Source organism: Vipera ursinii (genome assembly GCF_947247035.1).
Source record: "Vipera ursinii genome assembly, chromosome: 1".
In the NCBI taxonomy this organism is placed as follows: Eukaryota; Metazoa; Chordata; class Lepidosauria; order Squamata; family Viperidae; genus Vipera; species Vipera ursinii.
The window spans coordinates 310,349,007-310,373,176 of NC_139512.1; the positions used below are offsets into that span (position 1 = coordinate 310,349,007).

A 24,170-nucleotide genomic window follows, 5' to 3' on the forward strand; every position below is an offset into this window, starting at 1 on the left:
ACTGAGTTGATATATCTCTGATATAGACATATTTAGGGTGTGAATTTTTATGGGGCTACTGTATAAACTGATAGACTTTTGGCCTTCTTCTCTCATGCTGAACTATCTCAGAAAGCTGCATTAAAGATGAAATGGAGTTTTCATCTTTGGAAGAAAAGCAAGATCAACAGGTACTTGATTGATAAACAGCTTGTTTCAAGAAGTTAGAACCTTAACTTGCATTCAGAAAAAGACTACCATGTAAGACTACCCTGTACTGCCTGCTCCAAATTGTATTTTTCCTAATTGCTCTGGTCTGAGCCAAGTCTTTCCTCATCACCACCCTCTCTTCATTTAAGTGAGAAAGGTCAGTTTGATTTTTCCAAAACGGATACAAATCTTTAATTTTAGATACTACATTTCCAAAGACTGTGCCAACAATGTGACAGAGGGAGAAAGAGTGTCTGCTTGCATTGCAGCTGATGCTGCTCTGAATGGTAGGGGAGGTCACCAAGCCAGTCCTGGAATTATGGCCACGAGACAGTCCAGAAATTCCATGCACGGTGCCAAAAAAAACCCTAAACCAAAACAGACAAAATGGCTCACGTGGACCCCTGTACTGTAGTGGGTGGAACTTTTGAAAGGGTCATTCCCTACTCTGGCAAGCTTATCTCACATGGACAGTACCGAGCCTGCCAACTGTTAAAGTTGATTTGTGTTTTGAAAACTCCAAAGAAAGTTTGCTGTGGACTCAATGTTCAATCTCTTTCTTTTACATAGACCCCTACACACAAGCATAAACAATTAAGTACAGTGATTAAATGCCATAGGAACTTTGCATAGTAGGAGCTAAATAATTAGGTGAATCCTTTCCCATTGCTTCCCAATGTCAATGAGCTAAATTATGTTCAGTAGAGCCATTGATTCATCTAGTCTGATGTCTCCTGCAGAATATTTTTCTGCCATTTCTCCCACAAATCCTTGTAATATCAGTTTTTTGTTTTTGTTTTGTTTTGTTTTAATCCCATTTATATCCCGCCCTTCTCCGAAGACTCAGGGCGGCTTACAATTTAAAGCACAAATCAATGTGCTTAGCAATATTACCACCTCAAATAAATTAATTGCTTAATTCCCACAGCACAGTCTCATTTCTTGTCTTTTCTCATCTTCTTATCTTTCCTACTATCTTCTCCTACTGATTTCTTATGATTTATCTATTGTTGTTTGTAACTTATGGTTAATGACTGTAAATCTGATTATGACCCATGGCCTATTATTTGCTGTTTATATGTACACTGTGAGCTTATGCACCAGAGATAAATTCCTGGTGTGTCTGATCACACTTGGCCAATAAAGAATTTCTATTCTATTCTACTCTACTCTGCTCTGCTCTGCTCTGCTCTGCTCTGCTCTGCTCTGCTCTACTGTACTCTACTCTACTCTACTCTACTCTACTCTACTCTACTCTACTCTATTCTATTCTATTCTATTCTATTCTATTCTATTCTATTCTATTCTATTCTATTCCATACATAAATAAATATATAAAACCATTCTTCAAGGATTTATTTGGATATCAGTTTATGCCAACTAATCTTTGTATGCTTTGTGAACAGTTAGGTTTAATGTATTTTGTATATCATAAACAGGAGGTGCAGCTCAAAAATTTGTGCTCATTGCTTTTTTTCTTTCATAAAATTTAAATCCAATTTCCTTGCTTTCTCACTCCAAACTTTGAAAGCCATTAGACAGAGATAACAATAGCAATAGCACTTAGACTTATATACCATTTCACAGTGCATTCCAGCCCTCTCTAACTGGTTGTACAGAGTCAGCATATTGCCCCCAACAATCTGGGTCCTCATTTTACTGATTTAGGAAGGATGGAAGACTGAGACAACCTTGAGGTGATGAGGATTGAACTGCCAAATTCCAGGCAGCCGGCAGGCAGAACAAGTAGCCTGCAGTACTGCATTCTAACCACTGCACCACCACGGCTCAGATACTAATCCAACTTTCCTAACTTTATGCTCTGCAGATATGTTGGCACCACTACAATTCCTAGTGGGGTTGATTGTGGAGTCTGCATTATATTAAAACAGGAGGAAGTGATTGATATGGCGAACAAGTATATTATTTTAACACGAACAGAACAGATTCAGAAAATCTTTAATATCATTCAACTAAAATTAACCCAGGTGCCCTCTTGTGACTGCATTTATAATGACATTATCCACTCAGTAATCTTCTGATGTTGTGGGCAACTTAACCAGGAAGCCCCTGTTCTACCTCGGAAGATTTTTTTTTTCTGGGGATTAATGATGGAAGAATAAATATATTCTGGAAAAAAGTGCACTGATTTTTGAATCTATTATTGATACTGCACTACTGAATATAACCTGGAGTAGCAGTAATATAATCTGCAGGGATAAAGAGTAAAACTGTTTTTATTCTGTAAACAAATATCCAACACTTGGCAGTAATAGAGTAAGAACTCTCTTTCCCTCTCAAAAATCTGTTCAATAAATTCATTTTCTCTTTCCTAGCTTCCTGCAAATAACCTTAAAATTGTCCCTCAGTAGTCCTTGCCATGTTATTGTTCAGAGCATCTCTTTAAGCAGCCAAGACTTGAACAAAGCAAAGGAAAAGTACCCCCCCACCTTTCCATCAGAAAGCCCCTAAAGCTATGGCATTTCTGATTTGTGCCATAAAACTCCATCCCCAATTTTCATAAGTACCTTCTTTGGATCCAGCTGGGTCATAGAAATTTAAATGCCACTGTTTCAAGGGAAAAGTGTATGTCATCCAACAAAAGATTTATCTCTTGTTACCACAATCTCATCCCTCTCTGAATATATGAACAAGCTGCTTTTATGTCTGTATCATCATCATCACCACCACCATCATATTGTTGTTATTGCTGTTGTTGTTACTCAATGGATTTTTCTCATTCCTAAAGCAAGTTGGTAGAAACCACATATATCTGCCCCCCTAAGGTAAGAATTCTATTCCTGGCTTTTAAAACATCTGTACTTTTCTTTCAAGGAGTTCTATCCCTTAAGGCGCCCGAAAACTGTAATTGCACAATAAGAGAAGGTTGCAAAAGAAACATCACGATGAAACATCCAGGAGAGCAAATACAGGTAAAGCATTTGACAATCATCACCTGAGCTTGTAACTTGCATCTTTAATACATGCATTTCCCCCTGCCCCGTTCTTTTCTTTGTTCCCTCAGTCAGGGACCACAGTCTCAAAGAATCAGTGTGCCTAACAGCAAAATAAGCCACATGACAGGCTCAAAAGCAGCCAGCACAACTGTCTGTGATGCCTGCCAATGAACCAGATGCCGCCACATATTGGCATCTGGGATCTGGAATATCAAGCCTGTTCTCCCTGGTTTGGCTGGGGATTCTGATCCAGGCTGCAGAAGGAGACAAAAGACAAAGAAAGAAAATAAAAAAGGTGAGAAGGAGAAATCACCTAAAGACAACCTCCCTGGGACTGACTTATACATCCCCCTATTTTTTTCTTTCCTCGTCTATAACGTCTAACAGTGTCCATGAAAAACAAACAGGGGGCCAAACTGGCAACTCTTCAGAAATCAGAAGCATTCATTTACCACAGCTGATCTTCATAAACTACATGTCTTCAAAGTTGAGGCCATGTTTATTCTCTTCTACTGGTAGTATTGCTCTGTCAAGAAGGGAGGAGCAGGCATCAGGCTCTGTTATGTGATCTTCAGGATGCAATCCTAAACATACAGTGAAGGATGTAAACTCGGTGGAGTTCAATGAATGTATAGCACATCCAAATAAATATAACTGCCTGTTTCAAGGAAAAGGCATTTGTTTCTAATGGCTGTCATATTTATACTTCCTGGCAATAGATAACAATTCCCTTAGCATTGGCTTCTAAAGTAAAGTTAAAGTGGCTTTTCTCTGTTATTTTTAACCAGGTGACCTCAGCCTAATAATAATAATAATAATAATAATAATAATAATAATAATAATAATAATAATAATAATAATAATGATGATGATGATGATGATGATGATGATGATGATGATGATGATGATGATGATGTTGGAAGGGAACTTGGAGGTCATCCAGTCCAAGCCCCTGCTCAGGCAGGAAACCCTATACCATTTCAGACAAATGGCTGTTCAGTCTCTTCTTTAAAACTTCCAGTGTTGGAGCATTCACCGCTTCTGGAGGCAGGTTGTTCCACTGGTTAATTGTTCTAACTGTCAGGAAGTTTCTCCTTAATTTGAGTTTGCTTCTCTCCTTGATTAATTTTCATCCGTTGCTTCTTGTCCTGCCTTCAGGTGCTTTGCCTGTGCAGGGGGTTAGACTAGATGACCTCCAACTTTATTATTATTATCAGGAGCCATCAATGCAGCTTAAAGAAAATAACAAAAGCCTTATTTATTTATCCAAGTTGGGTTTTTTTAATTGAACCTGGATGACCATGGGCCAATAAACTTCTCTCACTAGGTCATTTTGAGAATAAAATAGAAATGGAGATAATTATTGTCTTTACAAATTAAAATGGGCCTCTTCTGATTAAAAATCTGAAATGAATAATTCAGTTCTTCAGTTTAGTCCATGGAGAGCCATTTTTTGAACACATTCAGAAATCGCTTTGGTCTCTTATTTTACTATTTCAGAGGTTACATGGAATATAAAATGACTTCCTCTAAGCTGTCAGAAGTTCTAGGGGTGAAGCATTTCCCTGTATTTGGCCAGTAATTGAAACATTTGCCTTAATAGAAAGGTTAAGCGTAAGTCAGTTGTCTCCCATCTGACTCCTAGGGAAGTGGGCAAACACTTATGATCCTAGGGAACCAATTTCTGCATAGGTTCCTGCCCAAATACTCTAAACCTCAGGCGTTCTGACATTTCCATGTGCAGAAGTAGAAAAATGAAAAATTCGGCTATTTTAGCATCTTCCTTCTAAATGATGTTTTAGTGGGGTTTTTTGTCTATGGCTTATCATGAAGCATCAACCCAATTGTTGGGATGTTCAACTACCACGGTTAAGCTAACCAAGGTATTGCAGTATAAAATCCAATCTGTATGTAGCCTCAATGTAGCCTCAAAAGGAGAACTGATCCAGTGTCACATCTTATAAAGAGAACATGTGACAATCAAAACTCAGAGGAATAGGCAAATAAATCTGTCTTCTTTTCTTGTCATTGATTTTAATTTGGAGGCTCTGCAGAAAGTTTCATGATGATGTCTTCCCCCCCCCCCAAGAGAGGCATAAATATTTAGTTATAGAACATATTTGAAGACATAATATGATCAGGAATGTACTGATAAGAAGTATAAAGCAATGGATACAATAATTTATAAATGAGAAACAGAAATATAAATGGTTTTCACAAGGGCAGCTTTTTGCCCTTACTCTATGAAACCTTGCTAGATAAAATGATGAGCTAAACAGTTTTCTGCATATTAGCGCCTATAATTCAATTAATTTGCCTTTCCATCATATTTGGGGAAGAAAATTGCTCAGAATTTTTCATGGTGCCAAGGCAAGACTATTCAGAAATACGCCGCTTATTAACCCCCAGTCAAATTAGAAAGAGGTTTTGCATTGCCGGTTTTTTGAAAGAGCCTCTGACCATCACGACATCTGTTGTTTTCTTGGCCAGCCCTCCCCTAATTCAGTTTTCAGCTTCCCTAGCCAGATCATTTGCCAGCTGGCCAATGTGGTTTATTTCCCCCAGAAGGGCTTTTCCCAGATCAGCCAAACCCAGGATCTGGGGTTTACAGCTGCAAAAGAATCAGGGTGATTGTCCCTCCTCTGCATCTTTCAATGGATGCCCAATATAAGGCTATATCATCTCACAAGCAGAAGCGCCTTAATTCTCACTGGGCATTATGCTTGCCAAGAAGACAGAGGTACAGCTGTCAGTGGAGAATTTTTTGCCTGTGGTCCCCAACAGCTGGAGCACTGCCTTAAGTGTCACCCAGTAGCAGAACCTGGTCCTCTGAAACAAGTTTCTGTCTCCTCTGTTTTGCAGCAGCAGTTGCTTGTCCAGCAGCAAGGACACAGGGGCACAACTCCTCTTGCACTGCACAAAATAATTTCTCGACCTCATTTTAACCTCCTGGCTTTCAGAAGAGAGTCTCTGGTTATATTCTGTCTTGTATCGAAACTAATTCCTGTTCTTTTGAGTTCTTACCCACAGCTACCCTGAGAGCTGTGGTTTCAGGTGCTTATCTTGCTACCAAAATATTTGCCAGAGAGCTGGCTTTGGCCTCTTTCCCACTTTCAGAACTCTTGGGTGTGTTGGGGTACAAAAGGAGAGACTCCCTCAAAATGAGTTCAGGTACTAGTGGCCATATGGATGTTTTGTTCATAACAACAGTGCAGAAATGGCGTATCATTGCCTTTCTCTGAAAGGTCTTTTTGAATTCTCAGTCTAGTTTATACTTTTTACAGTCTTAGGAGTTCCTGCTGGTCTCCCATTCATAAGTTAACCAGAAATTAGCTAAGGTTAACTAGGGACTCTCCATGCAGGTCTAACATTCCTTTAATTCCCAAGCAGTGTGGCCATTGCATGGCATGGACATTTAAAAGTTCAACTACGGGGAAAGATACCATTCTGTTTTTCTCTGCAAATGTACACGTACTCAGCACTGAGGCTTGGCTAAGCTTTTAGCCTAGTTACGTTTGCTTTAGTGCATCCAGTTTATCCTGTGTACCGAGTTGATACGAAGTGTCATCAAGATACATTTCACTCTTTTGAACTTCTCCCACGGTTTCCATCTGTTGCCAAGCAGCAGAGAAGGTGATCATCTTGGGCATTTGTAGGAGGTGGAAGAAAAGCTGCTTTTTGGGGAAGCAGAGTTCCCCCCTCCCACTCCTACAGTATGTGAAAGGATTTAGGCTGTTAAGTATTAGTGTACTTCAGATTCTGAGATTGATAGGTTGTATTGCATTTTGTTGCTTGCTTTCTTCTCTTGGAAATGTACATACTTGAGACTTGTGAGAAAATGAGCCTAAAATGTTTCTCACTTAGATTACAAGCATTTCCTGATTAAATATTCTCCACCAGCTCCATCTAAACAGCAGGATTCAACTGATATTTGAACTTCTTTTCACAAGGCACTGAGGGCTTCGAAAGCAAATAAGTACTCATTTTATTACTTAAATCGCTATCATAAATCTTATCAAAGAGGAAGTTGCTGTTTCTTCAGCTTCCCCTTCAGTGTCCTTGAGAAAACAAATGACACGACAGTTACAAGAAATTGCAATTGGTAATACTTCCCATGCCTTTGGCTCTTGTTTAGTCTACATCTCTTTAGTCTACATCTCACATGAATTTGATGGTGAGGTCCATTTTATGACAGTAGCTGCCCTCCAGATTTTCTTTGCCCGGACTTCTTAAATGCTTTATCATGTGTTGGGAGAGTTATTTGCAAATATGCCTTGCAGACCTAATTTTAGTCACTTAGGCAAAGGATCCTGGAGCACACGTGGCGCTTCTTGGGAAACACGCACTCAAATGAGGGCCTCAAGCAGTGTTTTTCAGCCTGATCCAAAGGTTGGGACTCCAGAGAAGGCTTAGTTGTGAGCACAGACTCGCTTCATTCAGAAGAGTTTACCCTTCTGTAATTGAAAATATTGTTTTCTTATAATAAAATCAGCCACAGATTACCTTTGATTTAGATTCAACGTGGGGTCTTGGGAAGGAAGGCTGCCTCACTTTAGAATTGCCAGGTGGGAGATAACCATAGACCAGGGGTCAGCAACCTCAAACAGTGAAAGAGCCACTCAGAACCGGTTCCCTCACAAAAGGGAAAACTGGGAGCCGCAAAAAATATGTGCGCATGCACGCACATGCGCAGAACAGGGTTTGACTGAAGAGTAGAGCCAAGGCAAGATATGCACCTACCCTGCATATTTGAATTGATTGAACTTTTTTAGTCCCACTTTTTTTTTTTTTTGGACTGCACATGGCAGAGGACCAGGAGCCGCAGGAGACGGCTGAAAGAGCCGCGGGTTGCAGTCCTGTGCCATAGACTGTCTACAGACTGCTATTATGATCTATTTGTATCATATGCTGGATTGAATTCCCCTCTTTAATGGGGGTGTGAGGGGATTTGAATCCAGTGTGTGATACAGATAGAAAGGATTAGAATCCTCTTCCAGCAAATAATTAAGTATATCTATAATTATGTGACTGCATGGCTTCCTTCCTTCTTTCTTTCGACAGTGGGAGGGAATAAATATTATTTGCTGGCATCAGAAACAACAACCCTTTCTGATTATAGGTTATTTTTCTACCTGACAGTAGTATTCACTAGGTTAGGTCTTCACTTTTAGTAGGATTACTCTATAGAGATTGCAAAACTATGAACACTGGACAGCACTAACAAGATACAGAAAATATCTTTGCAGCCATGTACGGGGTTGTCTGGATTTTTGTAGGCCAGATATTTTAGCCCTTGTTTTAAGGAACTATTTTCAGTTCTGTTTTCACTATATAATGATGGGATGAGGAATAATAAAAAAATAATGTATCTACTATCAGCTGGTGAAACAGTGATTCAGGTTATTTGTTCTCATGAAAAATTGAAGTTCACCTTGACACGTTGGGGCATTGCATAAGTCTTCCAGGTTCCTTTATCCTCCCTCAGAATGCTCATTTTCTTCATGCTTCCCAACAAAATCTTCCATTGCCTTCAGCCCTTATCCCCTACCTTCTTGGAAGAGAAAATTATAAAAATGTATGTTGGGAGTGCATGACATTCAGTACTGCTATTCAAGGATCCTATCCGGGCCCTTTTTATAAGATACTGCACCCCACTGTCTTCCTCAAGCCATGCATTTTTCCATTCCCTCCTTCCAAATGCTAATATAAAAATGGAATTTTTAAAAAAATGGAATTAAAAAAATTGAATTAATGAGTATTCAATGACAGATTCCTGATCAGTCTTCTCTTTTTCTTGACTGTGTCCTTGGGGTTTTTCTTCCAAAGATTTTCAGTAGTTTTGCAAAAAAGTAAGTCACCTAGAGTCATTGACTGAGATGGGTGGCTATAGAAATTGAATGAATGAACTAACTAACTAACTTACTAAACGTTAGGGATAGGGGGCATCTCTCAAATGAGTCCCAAAACTCAAAGATATAATTTTTTTTAGATCATTGAAATTTCATCTTGACTAAGAGGAGTGCTCTTACTTAGTTCTTTGGTGGGTTTTGCTTAGCTCTTACACAAAAGCATTGGGAAATATTCCTCTACTACGGTATAGGCGTTCTGTGAACCTATGGATCTCTCCCTGTTTTGCACGAATTCTGCTTTACTTTCACTTGTGAAAATAAGTACACTATTAACATTGTATTTTTGATACATATATGGGGGATACCTTGGATCATCACAACATTTATACTTCAGTAAAATAAATATGAAAATTAGATTTTCCTTTTCACAGTGAAAGAAAGGAATGGAGTAAGTGTTATTTTTAGTGGAGGGATACAGTCTCTATTTCTGTGCATTTCCAGTCTACCTTTTCACACAGATAAAAGGCTTCAATATAGCCATTCTACGAAAGAAGAATGAGACTACCTCTATTCCACTGCCAATACCAAAGTGGAAAAATCCTGGAATAATTCTTGCTTTCCTCTGAAGACAAGGAAAATTGAGGAGGCTAGGAGAGGAGGGTGTTGGTCTTCTAAAATGCCCTTCTTTGTACTATATTCTGTAATTGATGGGCTGCATAAGCTCCATAGGCCTACATTTCCCCAACCTTCTACTATGAAAAGCAAGCATCAACTTCCCTCCGCCCTGTGCGCTCCCACAGAGAGGGCCTCCTCAGGGTGCCACCGATCAGAGAATGTCGATTGGTGGCCCCCAGGGGGAGGTCCTTCTCTGTGGGCGCCCCGGAGCTATGGAATCAGTTGCCGGTTGAGCTCCGGATGGCGCCCGACCTTCGCTCCTTCCGTCGCGATCTGAAGACACTCTTATTTGAACAAGCCGGCCTGGCCTGATGGGGAATGGGTTGGGTTTTTATTGTCATTTTTAATATATGTATTTATTGTTTTTAGTTGGGCATGTTTAATTTTCTTTTAACTTTTGTATTTTTGTATTTTTTATATATCTGCCCTGTTCACCGCCCTGAGTCCTTCGGGAGAAGGGCGGTATATAAATAAAATTATTATTATTATTATTATTAAAAACTGCTTCTGATAAAAAAATGTAACTCCAAATTTAAACCACCAATTCAGATGACTGTGGAATAAACTTTATGCGTACACTTCACATTGACACTTCCTCAGACTATCCCACTAAAGTTATCACACTAGAAATATTTTACATCATAATTAAAATTTACTGAAAAGTTATACATGTTACCCTCTCCCTCAACTTTTCCCAACAGAACATTCTTTTCAGTTTTAGTTTCTAGAAATTTTGTTTAGAAATCCCACTGGTGCGTTACCAGTTGAGACCCCCATGAAGACAGACATCAGGCAATATCTGATGCTAAGAAATGGACCTCTTTTCACCCTACTATATTCCCTGCCTTTGTTCTAAGGGTATCCCATCTTCCAGAGCAGGTTTCAGGAGTCAGCAAACAGCCATCAGTTTCCCCAGCACATAGCACATCTTTGGATATGGTGCTATTCTCCCCTCTGCCATCTCGGTCATTTGTCTTCATTCATTTATTCTGTTTTTTAGAGGGAAAGGAAAAAATGGTTAATTATCTGATTCAGAACTGACATGTATAGTACTCTTAAAATCTCTGCTAGAAGGATATATATATATATATATATATATATATGTTTCAAATGTTAACTCTTTATCTTCCCTTGCAGAAAAAAAGCTAACAGAGCGAGAGAGACCTTGTGGCTTAGAGGCAAATAACACTGCCTCATATGCAATCAGCCCATGGTTCGAATCTCAGAAGGGTATGGCTGGCTGATGACGACTAATGAGTCAGAAATGCATTTCAGTTTCCCTTTAATTCTTTGTTAGTAATTTACACTATATATATATATATATATATATATATATATATATATATATATATATATATATATATATGTGTGTGTGTGTGTGTGTGTGTGTGTGTGTGTGTGTGTGTGTATATGTATGTATATGTATATGTATGTATATGTATATATATGTATATATATGTATGTATATATACATATATATACATACATACACACACACACACACACACACACACACACACACACACACACACACACATATATATATATATATATATATATATATATATATATATATATATATATATATATATATATGAATATTTAGATGAAATCCAGGCAAGAGCAAACCAATGGCTCACTCCTTCTACTTGCTTTGGGATTGCAATTCCCAACATACTGCTGGAGAGAAGACTGTCCTAGAAAGACTCAAAACTCTTAACAATAAAAAATGGCTAAAGGTTCATGGTCACAACTGGAAGTTTTCTTCTCTTCTAAAACCACCACACGGCCACTGCTGGAAGGAAGCTTTGCATTTCTCTCAGCTTCAGAAATTTCCTCACCTCTCAGCACAGGAAGTTGTTGCCGCAGCTCACCTGAGGGAGTTCCTGTTATGTAGCAGTGGAAGAGTTTTGTTCAAATGAAGTTTTGGAGAATGATGTAATATCAGATAGCCCTCCATAATAGTAATTCTTTCGGTGACCTGGTTACAGCCTACAGTGTTATTACAGTCCCGTGGTTTGTGTTTTTATCACAAGGGGTGGAGGTGGGGGAAAACAGGAGCAGGATAATTTCAAAAGGAACCAAACAGAGCTTCCAGATTTCCTTTGGATCAATGAAGTCTTTTCCTTTTTCCACTTTATAGTAGCACCAGTTCTAGCATCCAACAGATGTAGCCTGTCAGATGCACATAGCGATGGCCTGTAAAAATCTTAGCTTCCAGCGTGAACTAGGATGAACAGCAGGAATTACTAAAAAGCCTAAATATTTCCTTACCAAAGAAATTTACCCTTTGGTCTCCAGATAAAACTAAGAGAAACAAACAGACAGAGTCTGTACTACACAATAGCCTATAGGCACCCTAGTGATCTACAACACACTTAGACAGATAAAAGAATACTGGTGTCTATAACTTTCAGATCATCTGATTCTTTTTGCTATATGTTCCATAAGGAATTGCCAGCTTGATGAATATTCCTGGAAAGGGTTTAACTCTTCTTAAATTTGGGGGACTTAGCCCTCATTTTAAGCAAAAATCTCTTCATTTCTATAGCTGAAGAGTAAAAATTTCACTCTTTCTCCTGTAATCCAGAAACAGCAGTCTTCCTCAAATTTCTTGGCAGGTAACCCATGTTAAGCACCCTGGGAAGTACTTCAGAGCCATGTAGACTGCTCATAAGCAATAAATAGTGAGAAAGGCATAGCCTCAGATGCAAATAGAGGGAAGGCTCGCCAGTGTGTTAAGATGAATTTAAGGAAGTAACAAGGCACATGTTTGTCTGGTTTTTTAATATATGCTTTTAGAGCTTAATATCTTAATGACCCATCCTAAAGTAGTTATTACAGAAGATTTTTACATGTACTAACACACTGACCTTTTAAAAGAACGAGTCTTTATTTTAAGTAAATATTAACATTAGGTTGTCTTATTCTCAATTTTTGGAGTCTGTGTTTCCATTTAACAAAATTATCAACAGATTAAGGACCAATAGCCAAATCACCATTATTCTAATTTTATCAGGAGTCAGGAGACTTCTGAAACAGCTTCTTGGCAAATCTGTTTAAAAAAGCAATATTCATGAAAAGCACAACCATTCCCTTGTAGACATCTCACCCATCCCTTTTCAGTTGGCCCTGTTCATGGCACATACAATGGAATTCCAATTGCAAAGCACCAGTGCTTGTGAAAGGTTTCCAAATAATCTTTCTGATAGTGCACTTTAATATAAAACTCTCAAATTTTCTCAGAGCAGTTGTTTGCAGACTCCTCCTTAGGAGGGACTCACAATGGTAAAACACATAAAATAATGTACTGTTTCTACTGTAAATGAAGAAACAAAGTTATAGTGAAATTGAGAAGATAAAACATGTTCAGAATTCACACAAGCAAATAAAAACACATGTACACGTAACTGGAATTCTGCAAACTGGAACATTTTCCACGTAAGCAAAAAAAGAAAGAAAAAAGAAAAACTGCCTACCATAAAAATATTAGCTATATGAAAACATGAATTTCCATACAATAAATGCAGCTTTCCTTATATCCATCCAGCCATACGTTTTTCTGCATTCTATTTTCTCAGTCCATTTAAATTACTAAAATAATCATTATCTCTAGATGAAAGATTTTTAATCTTGTAGTGATTTAAAATTTGAGGTTAAAATTAGTGCTTTAAAACAAACATTGCATTGCAACCAACAAGCACAAAATAGCAATATCTAGTTTACATTTTAAGATATGACACTTAACCATTTTGGAATTACATTGCATGATGCTAGCTTTCATTCTCCTGCCATCCCCCTCTCCAAACTAGACATATTAAATGTCAAGTTTTGCAGAAGCACCATAATATTTTATTTAGCATATGTTATTGTTAAGTTATTTTTCTCCCTGTTCTCCAGTCTACTTAAATTCAACTCTGCCAAGGCTACCAAAGTATAAAATGGGGGCTATATTCAGCTGGCATAGATAATAGACACTGGAATGTACAACAGAAATTCCACAACTCATCATCATTTAAAATGAAACAAAATACAAGGAGTGCATTATTATTTGCATAACTCCCCACTAACACCAGAGCTAGATGTGACTTCAGACACAGGGCTACTTTTCCATCCAGATTCCCATGATTTGAAATGTGGGTAAGGAAATACATGGCATGCAATGGCAACCACTTAGTAATGCCCTGCAATTAGCGCTGCACGTGATCCCAGCTCAAAAGAAGAATTGAAGTCAGTCCGTACAGGTATAAACCACGCCTTTCTTTTGCCCAATCAAGCTTAAACATTTCATTTGGTGTTTGGATTCCAATTTCCAATTTATTCATCCTGGTCTGGAAACACCTGAAGTCTTCATGATGGCAGCAAGCCAAGAGCATTGTCTGTTAGAAGTCTGCAGCCTAAGCATAGACAACTTGTACAGTTTTTCACTTAGCTAATTCGGTCCAATCAATGGTGGCAAAAAAAGGGTGTGCTTTGATGTCTTCAACTCCAGCAATTCCAGCGCCAAGACGTTCCAAAGAATTGAATTGCAAAAGCTGAAAAGAAAAGAACAGACCAATCAACCCCAAGCTTTTCTTGTTATAGCTCATCAGCAGGGAGGATTGTATCCTCTGGAATTTAATGGCTAAATTGCAATAATATTTATAATAAACAACTTTTCTTCCATATGGCTATTTAAAAACACTAGCACATTAAAAAAAATGGGAAAAGATCAGGAGAGAGGCCTCTCATAGTTACAGCCCTAGTTTTATCGTATTGTTGGCCATCCTCTTTTCTCTAAGTCATTTATCATTACTACATTACTATTGTAAAATAACAGCCTGTTTGTCGGGACTTGTTTTTTACATATCAGTTACTTTGGAAATGTGGATTAGGAGGATGAATTTGGTATATTTTAGAACATGTTCTCTTCCATCTTCCACAGCATTCTGCAAATGCTAATCTTGGAACTAATCATATCACCAGCCATTCTATGGAGACCCTGTAGATTGAACACAGCAGCATATGATCAACCATATTGAAATGGTTTCCATGCTACACTGGTAGTAACTGATCAACTTAAATATCTGTCTGTTTTGAGACTGAAAGACAAAAGCAAAAAACATAAAATTTTGTAGTGTTAAATTCTGTTTCTTCAAAACTAGTTCTCTTTTACAGGTTTTATAAATAAGTACCAACTGTAGCCTGACATTATGGTTGATTTCCCTTGCTTACATGAGGGTAAGTAATGCCAGGGCTATAGGCAAGTGTAAATTATCATAATTGTACAACAAACATGAATAACAATCCTTGAAACATCTGGCAGAGGTCAAGATAGTAAACTGAAGCAACTGATTCTATTATTGAAATGTAATTGGATTTATTTATTTCATTCTCAGAGCACTCTTCTCCTAAAGAACTTAACAAAGCCTATGTATTGCTACAAATGCCCTCACCTAGGAAGCATACATAGTTTAAGGCAATTATATCCCTGATAGCCACTATATATAGCAGTGGTGGAGAACCTACGGCATGGGTACCAGAGGCAGCACTCAGAACCCTCTCTGTGGGCACCTGCGCCATGCCTCAGAGGTGGCAACTGTCCCTCTTCAACCAGCCACATGCTAACTTGCCAAGGTCCCATGTGGCTGATGCATCCCAGCATGGCTGGTTTCCCTCCCCACCCCCACCCCGTCCCTCCTGGCCTCACATGCTCTCCTTTTCCCAGGCATGACCCACTGCATCGCCTCCTCAGCTGTCGGCCAACCATCCATCTCAGAGGTGGCTTCTTTGAACTGCTGGCGATGCACTGCAGAGCCCCAGAGTGTGCCGGTCGAGGCAGGCTGTGGCTACTGATGGACACCGTTGGCCCCTATGTGCTCACTGGCTTCTGTGTGCGAGGGCCGACGGTGTCAGGCAGCAGCCGCCCCAGCCCTTGCCTTGCCCCATGGCAAAGGCATCCCCACCCAGCCTCCCCTTATCCCGCAGGATGAGCCTCCTGCCTACCGCCACTCCTACCGGAGAACCCCTGGATCTCCCCCAACCCTGCCCACCCCCCACAGGTTTAGGTTTAGGTTTAGGTTTTATTAAATTTTTATACCGCCCTTCTCCCGAGGGACTCAGGGCGGTGAACAGGGCATATCATAAAACTACAAAAGTACAAAAGTTAAAAAAGAATTAAATTATTGCCCAAAGTAAAAACAATAAAAAAATATATACAAATATTAAAACCCTAAGTAACTCCCCATCAGGCCAGGCCAGCTTGTTCAAATAAATGGGTCTTTAACCCGCGCCGGAAGGAGCGGAGATCCGGTGCCATCCGGAGCTCAACCGGCAGTTGATTCCACAGAGCCGGGGCGCCCACAGAGAAGGCCCTCCCCCTGGGGGCCACCAGCCGACATTCTCTGACTGGAGGCACCCTGAGGAGGCCCTCTCTGTGGGAACGCACAGGGCGGAGGGGAGTCGACGCCGGCAGCAGGTGGTCCCCGAGGTGTCCCCATGAGCGACACTGAGGTGACCACATCCACCTTGGCCACACCAGCCCAATCTTCCATAACCCTAACCCTAACCTGTTAAAATATTTGAAAATATCAGTACCCAATCACCTATTTACTTTTGTCAATATCATATTCATACAAAGCACTATCAGTTTTTCTATTCTGTCAAGCTTACTCTTTACTGAACCCTTTCTAACCTGTCAAGATGGATAAGTTGATGTAAGAAAATTCTAGATTCATAAATCATATCTTTTGAAGAATCACATACCCTAAGTATAATCTGACATTAAGGATCAGTCCAAATCTTCAGATTCATAAGCTGAAGAGCTTGCAGTATAAACCTCAGCCTGCCACAAGAATTGGCCAAACAGAGCGCCCCTGAGATCACCTAAGTGAGCTGATTAAAAATGCAGTCAAGGTCCCAAGCCAAGCAACATCTTGCAGATTAAGAGACAGCAGAGGAAGTCAAGTGTTCTGCTTGAAAGAAAGAAGCATTGACTGAACCAGTTGATTAAACTGACAGAGATGGTTTCTAGAGATGGCTATCTGAGGCAACCTTATGCTTGAATCTCCTACCTGTGACTCTGACTACTATGTTTTTGTTGGATTGTTATTTTAGATCAGAAAAGGACTATTCTTGAATCTTCCTGAACTTGAGATACAAAATTAGAATGAACCTTTATTGTCAAAGTACAAGCATGTATACATTGAGATTGGCTGAGCCTCCCTTCGTGCCCCCACTCTCAACTTACAGTGACACAAACCGTCCATCTTATTACACCATGTGAGCTAATTGCACAACACACCGCCTCACAAGTCAATCATGCATAAAGTTGATAAAATTATATCCCATTCAAAAGCCTAACAGCCCATGGATAAAAGCTGTTCTTCAGCCTGTTGGTACGGCTGGCTATACTCCTATATCTCGTACCTGATGGTAGGAGTGTAAAGAGTAAAGTATCTCTCCAGACTTTTTTGTAAGCTCAAGTATTTTCTACACAGAAACCTTTGAGTTTATAATATGCTTCATGTTATTTTAATGAAAGATTTACAATTACAACTTATCTTGAATTTGTTATCAGAAGCTGTGTGTATATTTAATTGCCAATAAAGAATATTCCATAGACTTCTGTAAACAGTGTAACAAATTTGCAAGATGATTTGACAAGAAAGGACTGGCTATATCCTTGCTATTTTTCACTTTCCCTAAGCAACTGCCTAGGTTGCAAATTGTGATTATGTGACTGCAGATGGTGCAACCAATCATAAATGTGAGCCAATTGCCAAGCCCCCAAATTGTGATGACTTTGGGGCTGCTGCAATCACCTTAACTGGGAGTACAGGTCAAAAGTCCAAGGCCATCATAACTTTGTCATTAAACCAATGGTTTTAAGTCAAGGACTACCTATACTGACTTATTAATTTTACAATATCTGTATATTATCCAATCTCTAAACATGATTACAGTATATGTGGTCATCTATTACATATTTAAGCAGACCAGTACGTAACTTTATGCTTGTGGCTTTCTCATCATATTCAGATTTGTTTTTAGTAAACTTGATTAAATGTGAAACTCAAGCATGGCACAACATAGGAGAACAAACCCATCAGGACAAGACTCAGCAGTCCATCTGCATTTAAAAGACAAAGGCCACTCTTTCGAAGACAGAAAAGTCCACATTCTGGACAAAGAGGACAGCTGGTTTGAAAGAGGGTTCAAGGAGACCATCTATGTCAAAATTCAACAGCACTCTCTCAACAGAGGGGGGGGAGGATACGACATCATTTATCTCCAATGTACAACACAGTCCTTTCAACACTTCCAAGAAGGCTCCAAACCCATATGAACTACTAAGGTGACCCTGACGACACAGATAAGCCTCCAGGGGCTTCAATGACTTGCTAAAAGAATGCAAATGACCAGGTGTCTGCAAGGAGTATAAATCCTGCCATTCCCCACCATCCAGTCAGACCTGAAGAAGCTTCTTGGCTGAGAAGCGAAACATCTTTAAGAAAAACAAGAACGTCCAGTTGCCTCATGAAAAAAAGCACCTTTGGGACAACTATGACCTGGATGGCTGAGAATCTCCATAGACATGTGAAACTTAAGCTGCACTGGAATTTTGCACATTGCTTGCAAGGCCTAGACTACTGAAGTATAAGGTTTTTAGGCTAACGGAGAACACATTAATTTATCCGAGTAAATATGTAATAAAAATGAAATACGAAAAGACTACTTGTCATAGCTCATGAAACCATGCAGAATTAAAGTATTTCAGATAAAAGGTGGGCTACTTATGTAAATGTACTGAGGAAGGTAGAGCATAGCTTCTGGAATTCTTTACTAAAAAGATACATAGGAGGCATCTATTTTTAATTTTATAAGTAACATGTTGCATCTATTTAAGTGTACGTTTATCCTCTTCTTCGTGTGGCTTTCTCTGCGTAGGTGCACCAGGAAACACAGAGTGAACTGCATAGGTTCTGCTCCGAATCAAGATGAAGGAGGAGGAAGGTGGAGTTAGAAGAGCAGGATTTCAAGCTGTTGTCAATGACCTCTCCCATATGGATATATCTGAGAGTTTCTTCTGCTTTTTTTCCCCTCTACTGCTTCCCAGCTGAATCTAGCCTTGGTCTTCTTTTGCCAGCTTCTCCCACAACACCGTTTTTATCCCAGAAGACTAGCCTGCTGATCGATGAACACCTTTACATTATTTCCCAATATTTGGGGGAGGCTAGGAAGACATCTATAGGGACGCGGTGGCTCAGTGGGTTAGGACGCTGAGCTTGTCGATCAGAAGGTTGGCAGTTTGGCGGGTCGAATCCCAAGTGCCGCCTAACAGAGTAAGTGCCTGTTACTCGTCCCAGCTTCTGCCAACCTAGCAGTTCGAAAGCACGTAAAAATGCAAGTAGAAAAATAGGGACCACTACGATGGGAAGGTAACAGCGTTCCGTGCGCCTTTGGCATCTAGTCATGCCGGCCACATGACCACGGAGACGTCCTCGGACAAGCGCTGGCTCTTCGGCTTTGAAACAGAGATGAGCACCGGCCCCTAGAGTCGGAAACGACTAGCACACATGTGCGGGGGAACCTTTACCTTTTACCTTTAGGAAGACATCTAAAAGAAGCTATTACATTATATGCAAGACTTATTAATGGCAGTTAATTGTCGTTCATTTTCTATCAATATCAGCTCCTTTAAGCATTAGCTGTTTCTGAAATAATCTTGAACATTCCACTTAGGGGTTGGTAAATGCAGAATAAGAGGAAGAAAAAGAATATATCAGCAAATATCTGTTGTATTAAAACACCCTGGGGTCATTTTCAGAGGTATTATCTTTTATGCTGCCTCTTATATTTATCAGCCTACAAGAAATACAATGAAAAAAGATCGACCGTCTCCGCTTAGTTTAGATGAAAACTAAATTTCCTTTCACCTGATTTTAATGAAGGTGTGTGAGACACCCAGTGTTTAAGACATCAGGCTAGAAACCAGGAGACTGTGAGTTCTGGCCCTACTTTAGGCACAAAGCCATCTGGGTGTCCTTGGGCCAGTCATTCTCTCTCACCCCTAGGAAGGAGGCAATGGCAAAGCACTTCTGAAATCCTGCCAAGAAAACTGCAGGGACTACATCCAGGCAGTTGCCAGGAGTCTCAATATACAATGAAGGTATGTCACAGAATATATCCCAATTTGCCCTACATGCAAGAAATATTTGTTTAAATCATATGAAAAAAGATAAAAATATAACTTGATGGATAGCCCCAGTATAGGGTTTCAGTGGAAACCAATGTGATCAGATCAGACAGAGGAAAGTAAGATGAGCTGATGCTTTTCAGACAATTAAAATATTTATCTAAAAAAAGTCTTCAAAGAGGCCCAAGGAGCTTTGGCAGCTAAAGTCTCACAAATGAAATGTAAAGAAACAGTACGATTGATTATTAGTAGTAATAATACTAAGTAGTTTTTTTAAAAAAAATAAAATAAAATCCACAATAAAGTCAAAAGGGAGATGAATATATACATAGAAAGTGAAGTGAACTCTTCTTATCTGCAACTTCTGATGGAAAATGTTTGAAAGGAAGTAACCAGCAAAGCATAAAAATATTTACAAAGGATAAAGGAACTGAAGTTTACATTTCTTCCTTCTTATGAGTCTGTCACATAAGCAGTTCAAAAGAATAATTTCATTTCTAAGTTTCCTTTAAAGGGAACTAGCATAATGCAGTTGTCTCTGGTATTATTTTGGGCGCATGCCTTCATATGCATACATCTAATAATCAAAGTGAGAAATTTCCCCATAAAATGTATTCATTTGCACATCTTAAGTTGGCTCTGCCACTTAAAATTGCTCTAACCTCACTTAGTAAAATAACTCAGATAACAAAACAAGCCTTCTTTGTGAATATACATGAGTTAGTAGATAAGCAGTCAGAAAACAGCCACTCGGCCGTCTTCTGGAAAATATAACAACTGATACCAGGTGGAAAAGTTAAGTACAAAGACATTTATGTTCTGAAGGCTTTCCCTGTTACAAGGAAAAAAAAGTTTTAATATGAGAAAGAAAATGCAAAATAAGCTGCATTAAAGCTGCATAGTTCAAAAAGAGACTGGTTATTATGCTAAGTGGGGCAGCTTTCGAGAAATTTGATGTCAATTAAGAGAGCCTCCAGAATTTCACGTGTATCTTCAGGTAATCAAAATAAGGAATAACAATAATAATAATAATAATGGCTCTGAAGTACGTAGCTTCTAGCTGGCTAGATCGGGGTGGGGTGTTATTTTTTCAGTGAGGTCAGTGATTCTGAAATCCATGTCATGGGACACATTTGGCATGTATCTGCACACTGTTCCTCTCCTAGACATTCTGTGATGGGCTGACCCAAGCAACCTGCGAGGAGGTGGAAAAGGAAAGTCATAATGACAAATGACTAGCTATGCCAAGAGCCCCTTTTTCCTTTTCCTGACAAAGCTTCCTCAAAAATGAATGGTAGTTTCCTTAGAAAGACACACAAAAGAAAATTGATTTACTAGCCAATGGAGCAGACTCTTCAACTGTAAAGTCAGCCACATGCAGCCCAGAGATGAAACACTTCCTTTTGGACATGGGTAACCTTGAACCTGGGGGAGGAGGGAAAACAACAAGCGGTCTGGCATAAAGTGCAAGTTGCTATGTATTGCTTTAATAAACTCCCAAAGATGCCAATGGTAAATTTCCATTCATTTTCAGTCTCCTTTCTGAGGTAGCGTATAAAATATCCCCTGTTCTATGAGCCTAGTAACTAGATGAAGTCATTGTGGTCTTAACAGCACACGTACACTTTTAATTCTTATTTATTTATTCTAGTAAGTAAATTTCTACTACTCCCACTGAATACTGACTATAAATGGTTTATAATCCTATCTACATAAATAGATTAAAACAATAAAAATAACCACACAATAGTAACAGTTTTTAAAAACATAAGAACCATAACATTCAAACAAGAGGACATATCTAAATCAGTTTGGCTCCATCATCAAAGTTTGTTAAACTAACCAAGTTTTAGTATGTTTCTAAATCCTAATATATTATGCTAACTTTAATATTAAAAATATACCTTTACTCCCAAATCGTCTATGTCAGGAGAGATAATTAAGGATAAATCAATGGATTTCTGCAGCAGTTTGGTGCCCAAGCTATATTTGGTGACAACAGATGGATAGGTCTTATATACTGCTCAATCATTCCTTTTCTCCTTTCCAAAATTAAATAATTAAGTCCAGTGTTCGTTCACCTTTTCCTGACAAAATAGCTCCTATTTTTTATAATTGTGTAACTGTAAGACATTTCTACCCTACGCATTAATAGTTTAGTTTCTTTACTTGTTTACATATTAAGCAGAATTTTACTAAGAAGATGTAGCTACTGGGGACACTAAGATAAACCACAATCCTATTAGCACATTTTCAGATGCTGAATTTAAACATTATTCCCAAATCCTTTATAAAAGCTTCCAAAGATAAATAGGAAAGATAGGAAACCTTTTACAACATCAAGTATAAAAAGAACAAAGCTAATTTTATTAACAGTGTAAGGTGATAAGGGGTTGTCAATTCCACTAAGTGAAAAAAAATCCATTACATTTTTATATATTCAGTAAAATATATGGCATATGTTAATCTGACTTTAGCCGTAGCAAGGAGTACAACATTTGTACACATTCATCAAGAATTTACCTGTTGAAGGAGGGATCTGGCTTCTTCTGAAATGTGATCAGGTAAGTTTAAACAGGTATGAGTATTTATTCCTGCTGGGTGGCACTCCAAGAGATTCTATGGCAAACCATCAAGAAATGCATCATATTAAAGTTCATGTTATGATAAAGAATGAAGATGCATGTTACTATATTCAAAAAGTAATCCTCCTCAATCTATGTTAATATTTCCATAACTCTTAACCAGAAAGTGACTGATATTGCTTACTGGAAATGAAAGACGTTGTAATTCAACTAGGTGAGCTAGTTAATCAGGTGTAATAGAACTGATTATCAGCAGAACAGAACAGTGCAGATTTGCATTGGTTTGGGAGCTTCACCTTTTGAATATTCACTATGCAAGCCTAAAATCTCATTCCTGTTGTGAGATGGAAAAAAAATGGAGGTGCAAGCTAAGGTACACAATTCAAACAGGTAATTATGACCTCTGTGAAAAGCTCTAACAATAATGGAATCTCAAAATGTGAGTGGGGGAATGAGGATCAAGGAGGTACAGACCTCTGCTCCATTTCTCAGGCAGGTTACCCAACCTAATTATGTTCTTTTATACAGACATAACCCACCCAAATTCTCATCAGCTTTAGGGATAGTGGAAATTGTATTTCAACATACACCAAGACTAGCAAGAGGAGATATTCAGAAACATGTTAGGAGTGGGGTATCCAACCTTGGCATCTTTAAAACTTGTGGACTTCAACTTCCAGAATCCCCCAGCCAGCCATGCTGGCTGGGGAATTCTGGGAGTTGAAGTCCACAAGACTTAAAAGTTACCAAGATTGGACACCCCTACTTTAGAACACAGTTTCCCAACCTTTCCTGCTTTGCAGCCGACAAGGGGGGGAAGGGTTGGTTCTGCATGAGTGGTTGCCTAGCACATGCATGGTGTGCAGCTCCATTTGTGCAAGCGGCAAGCACATGTGGCTGCCACTCACACAAATGGGGATGCACGTGTGCATGCTCACCTGCCATTTCCATGGCCCAGTTGCAAATAGCTAATGGCCCACTAGTGAGCTGCAGCCCAGAGGTTGGGGACCCCTGCTTTAGGGAACATCATTTTCTTTCAGAAGAAGCAGAGGGGAAGAAGCCAATGGGCCCCTCCTTCCAACAAAAAGACATGCCTTCTTCCTACATAATTTAACCCTTTCACCAGGGGGAAGGAGGATGTAATTGGGGGAAAAGATTGATTTGTTGAATACAAAGTATGGTCCTAAGTTGAACCAAACAGGTATGCCAAGTAAATGTTGTTTTTTTAAAAAAAATCCCTTTGCATCTTACTATATCTTCCTGAAGTCTTATAAGATCTATAAAGATGGGCCAAATACAAAACATTTAAATTCTGTTCTATTCAAATGAGGAACAATGAAATAAGATACATCTTTTTCATGAATTCACTTCCACAGTGTACCCCAGCAACCTGCATTCATTGTTAATTACTTCTTGTTCCTCAGTGTTACATTTCAAAGGGAATACTTCTTTTCCATCCATATTTTTGGCCCCAGAAACACATTATGTACTCTGAGCCCCAATAGCATGCCCTATTGACAGCATCATAATAAAATAAAACACTATTTTTTCCTTGTAAGAAAAATATATGTCTGGGTTCATCACCATGCTAAGTCATAATATGTTCAGTTTCAGTTTAAAATACTTTGTGAACTACTAGTGGTATAGACCACTGTTTATGGCTTAGCACATTGTAAGAGCCTGGACATCTGTAGTTTATTCAACAAATGTTGTATGTGGTAGAGTACCAGCTTGGTCT

At 39.0% G+C, this 24,170-nt stretch overlaps 1 protein-coding gene across 2 annotated transcripts in view; it reads right to left on the reverse strand.

Moving 5' to 3' along the window:
• Positions 1-10,191: 10,191 nt before the first annotated feature.
• RPS6KC1 (ribosomal protein S6 kinase C1) overlaps positions 10,192-24,170 on the reverse strand; it is a 98,182-nt gene continuing 84,203 nt past the window's right edge. For both annotated transcript variants that reach the window (XM_083349502.1, XM_083349501.1), the window contains 3 exons: positions 22,371-22,466; positions 11,512-14,205; positions 10,192-10,659 (listed from right to left, as the gene is read on the reverse strand). In XM_083349502.1, the coding sequence (XP_083205628.1) occupies positions 14,095-14,205; positions 22,371-22,466 (207 nt within the window). In that variant the 3' untranslated portion in view covers positions 10,192-10,659; positions 11,512-14,094. The remainder of the gene's footprint in view (positions 10,660-11,511; positions 14,206-22,370; positions 22,467-24,170) is intronic.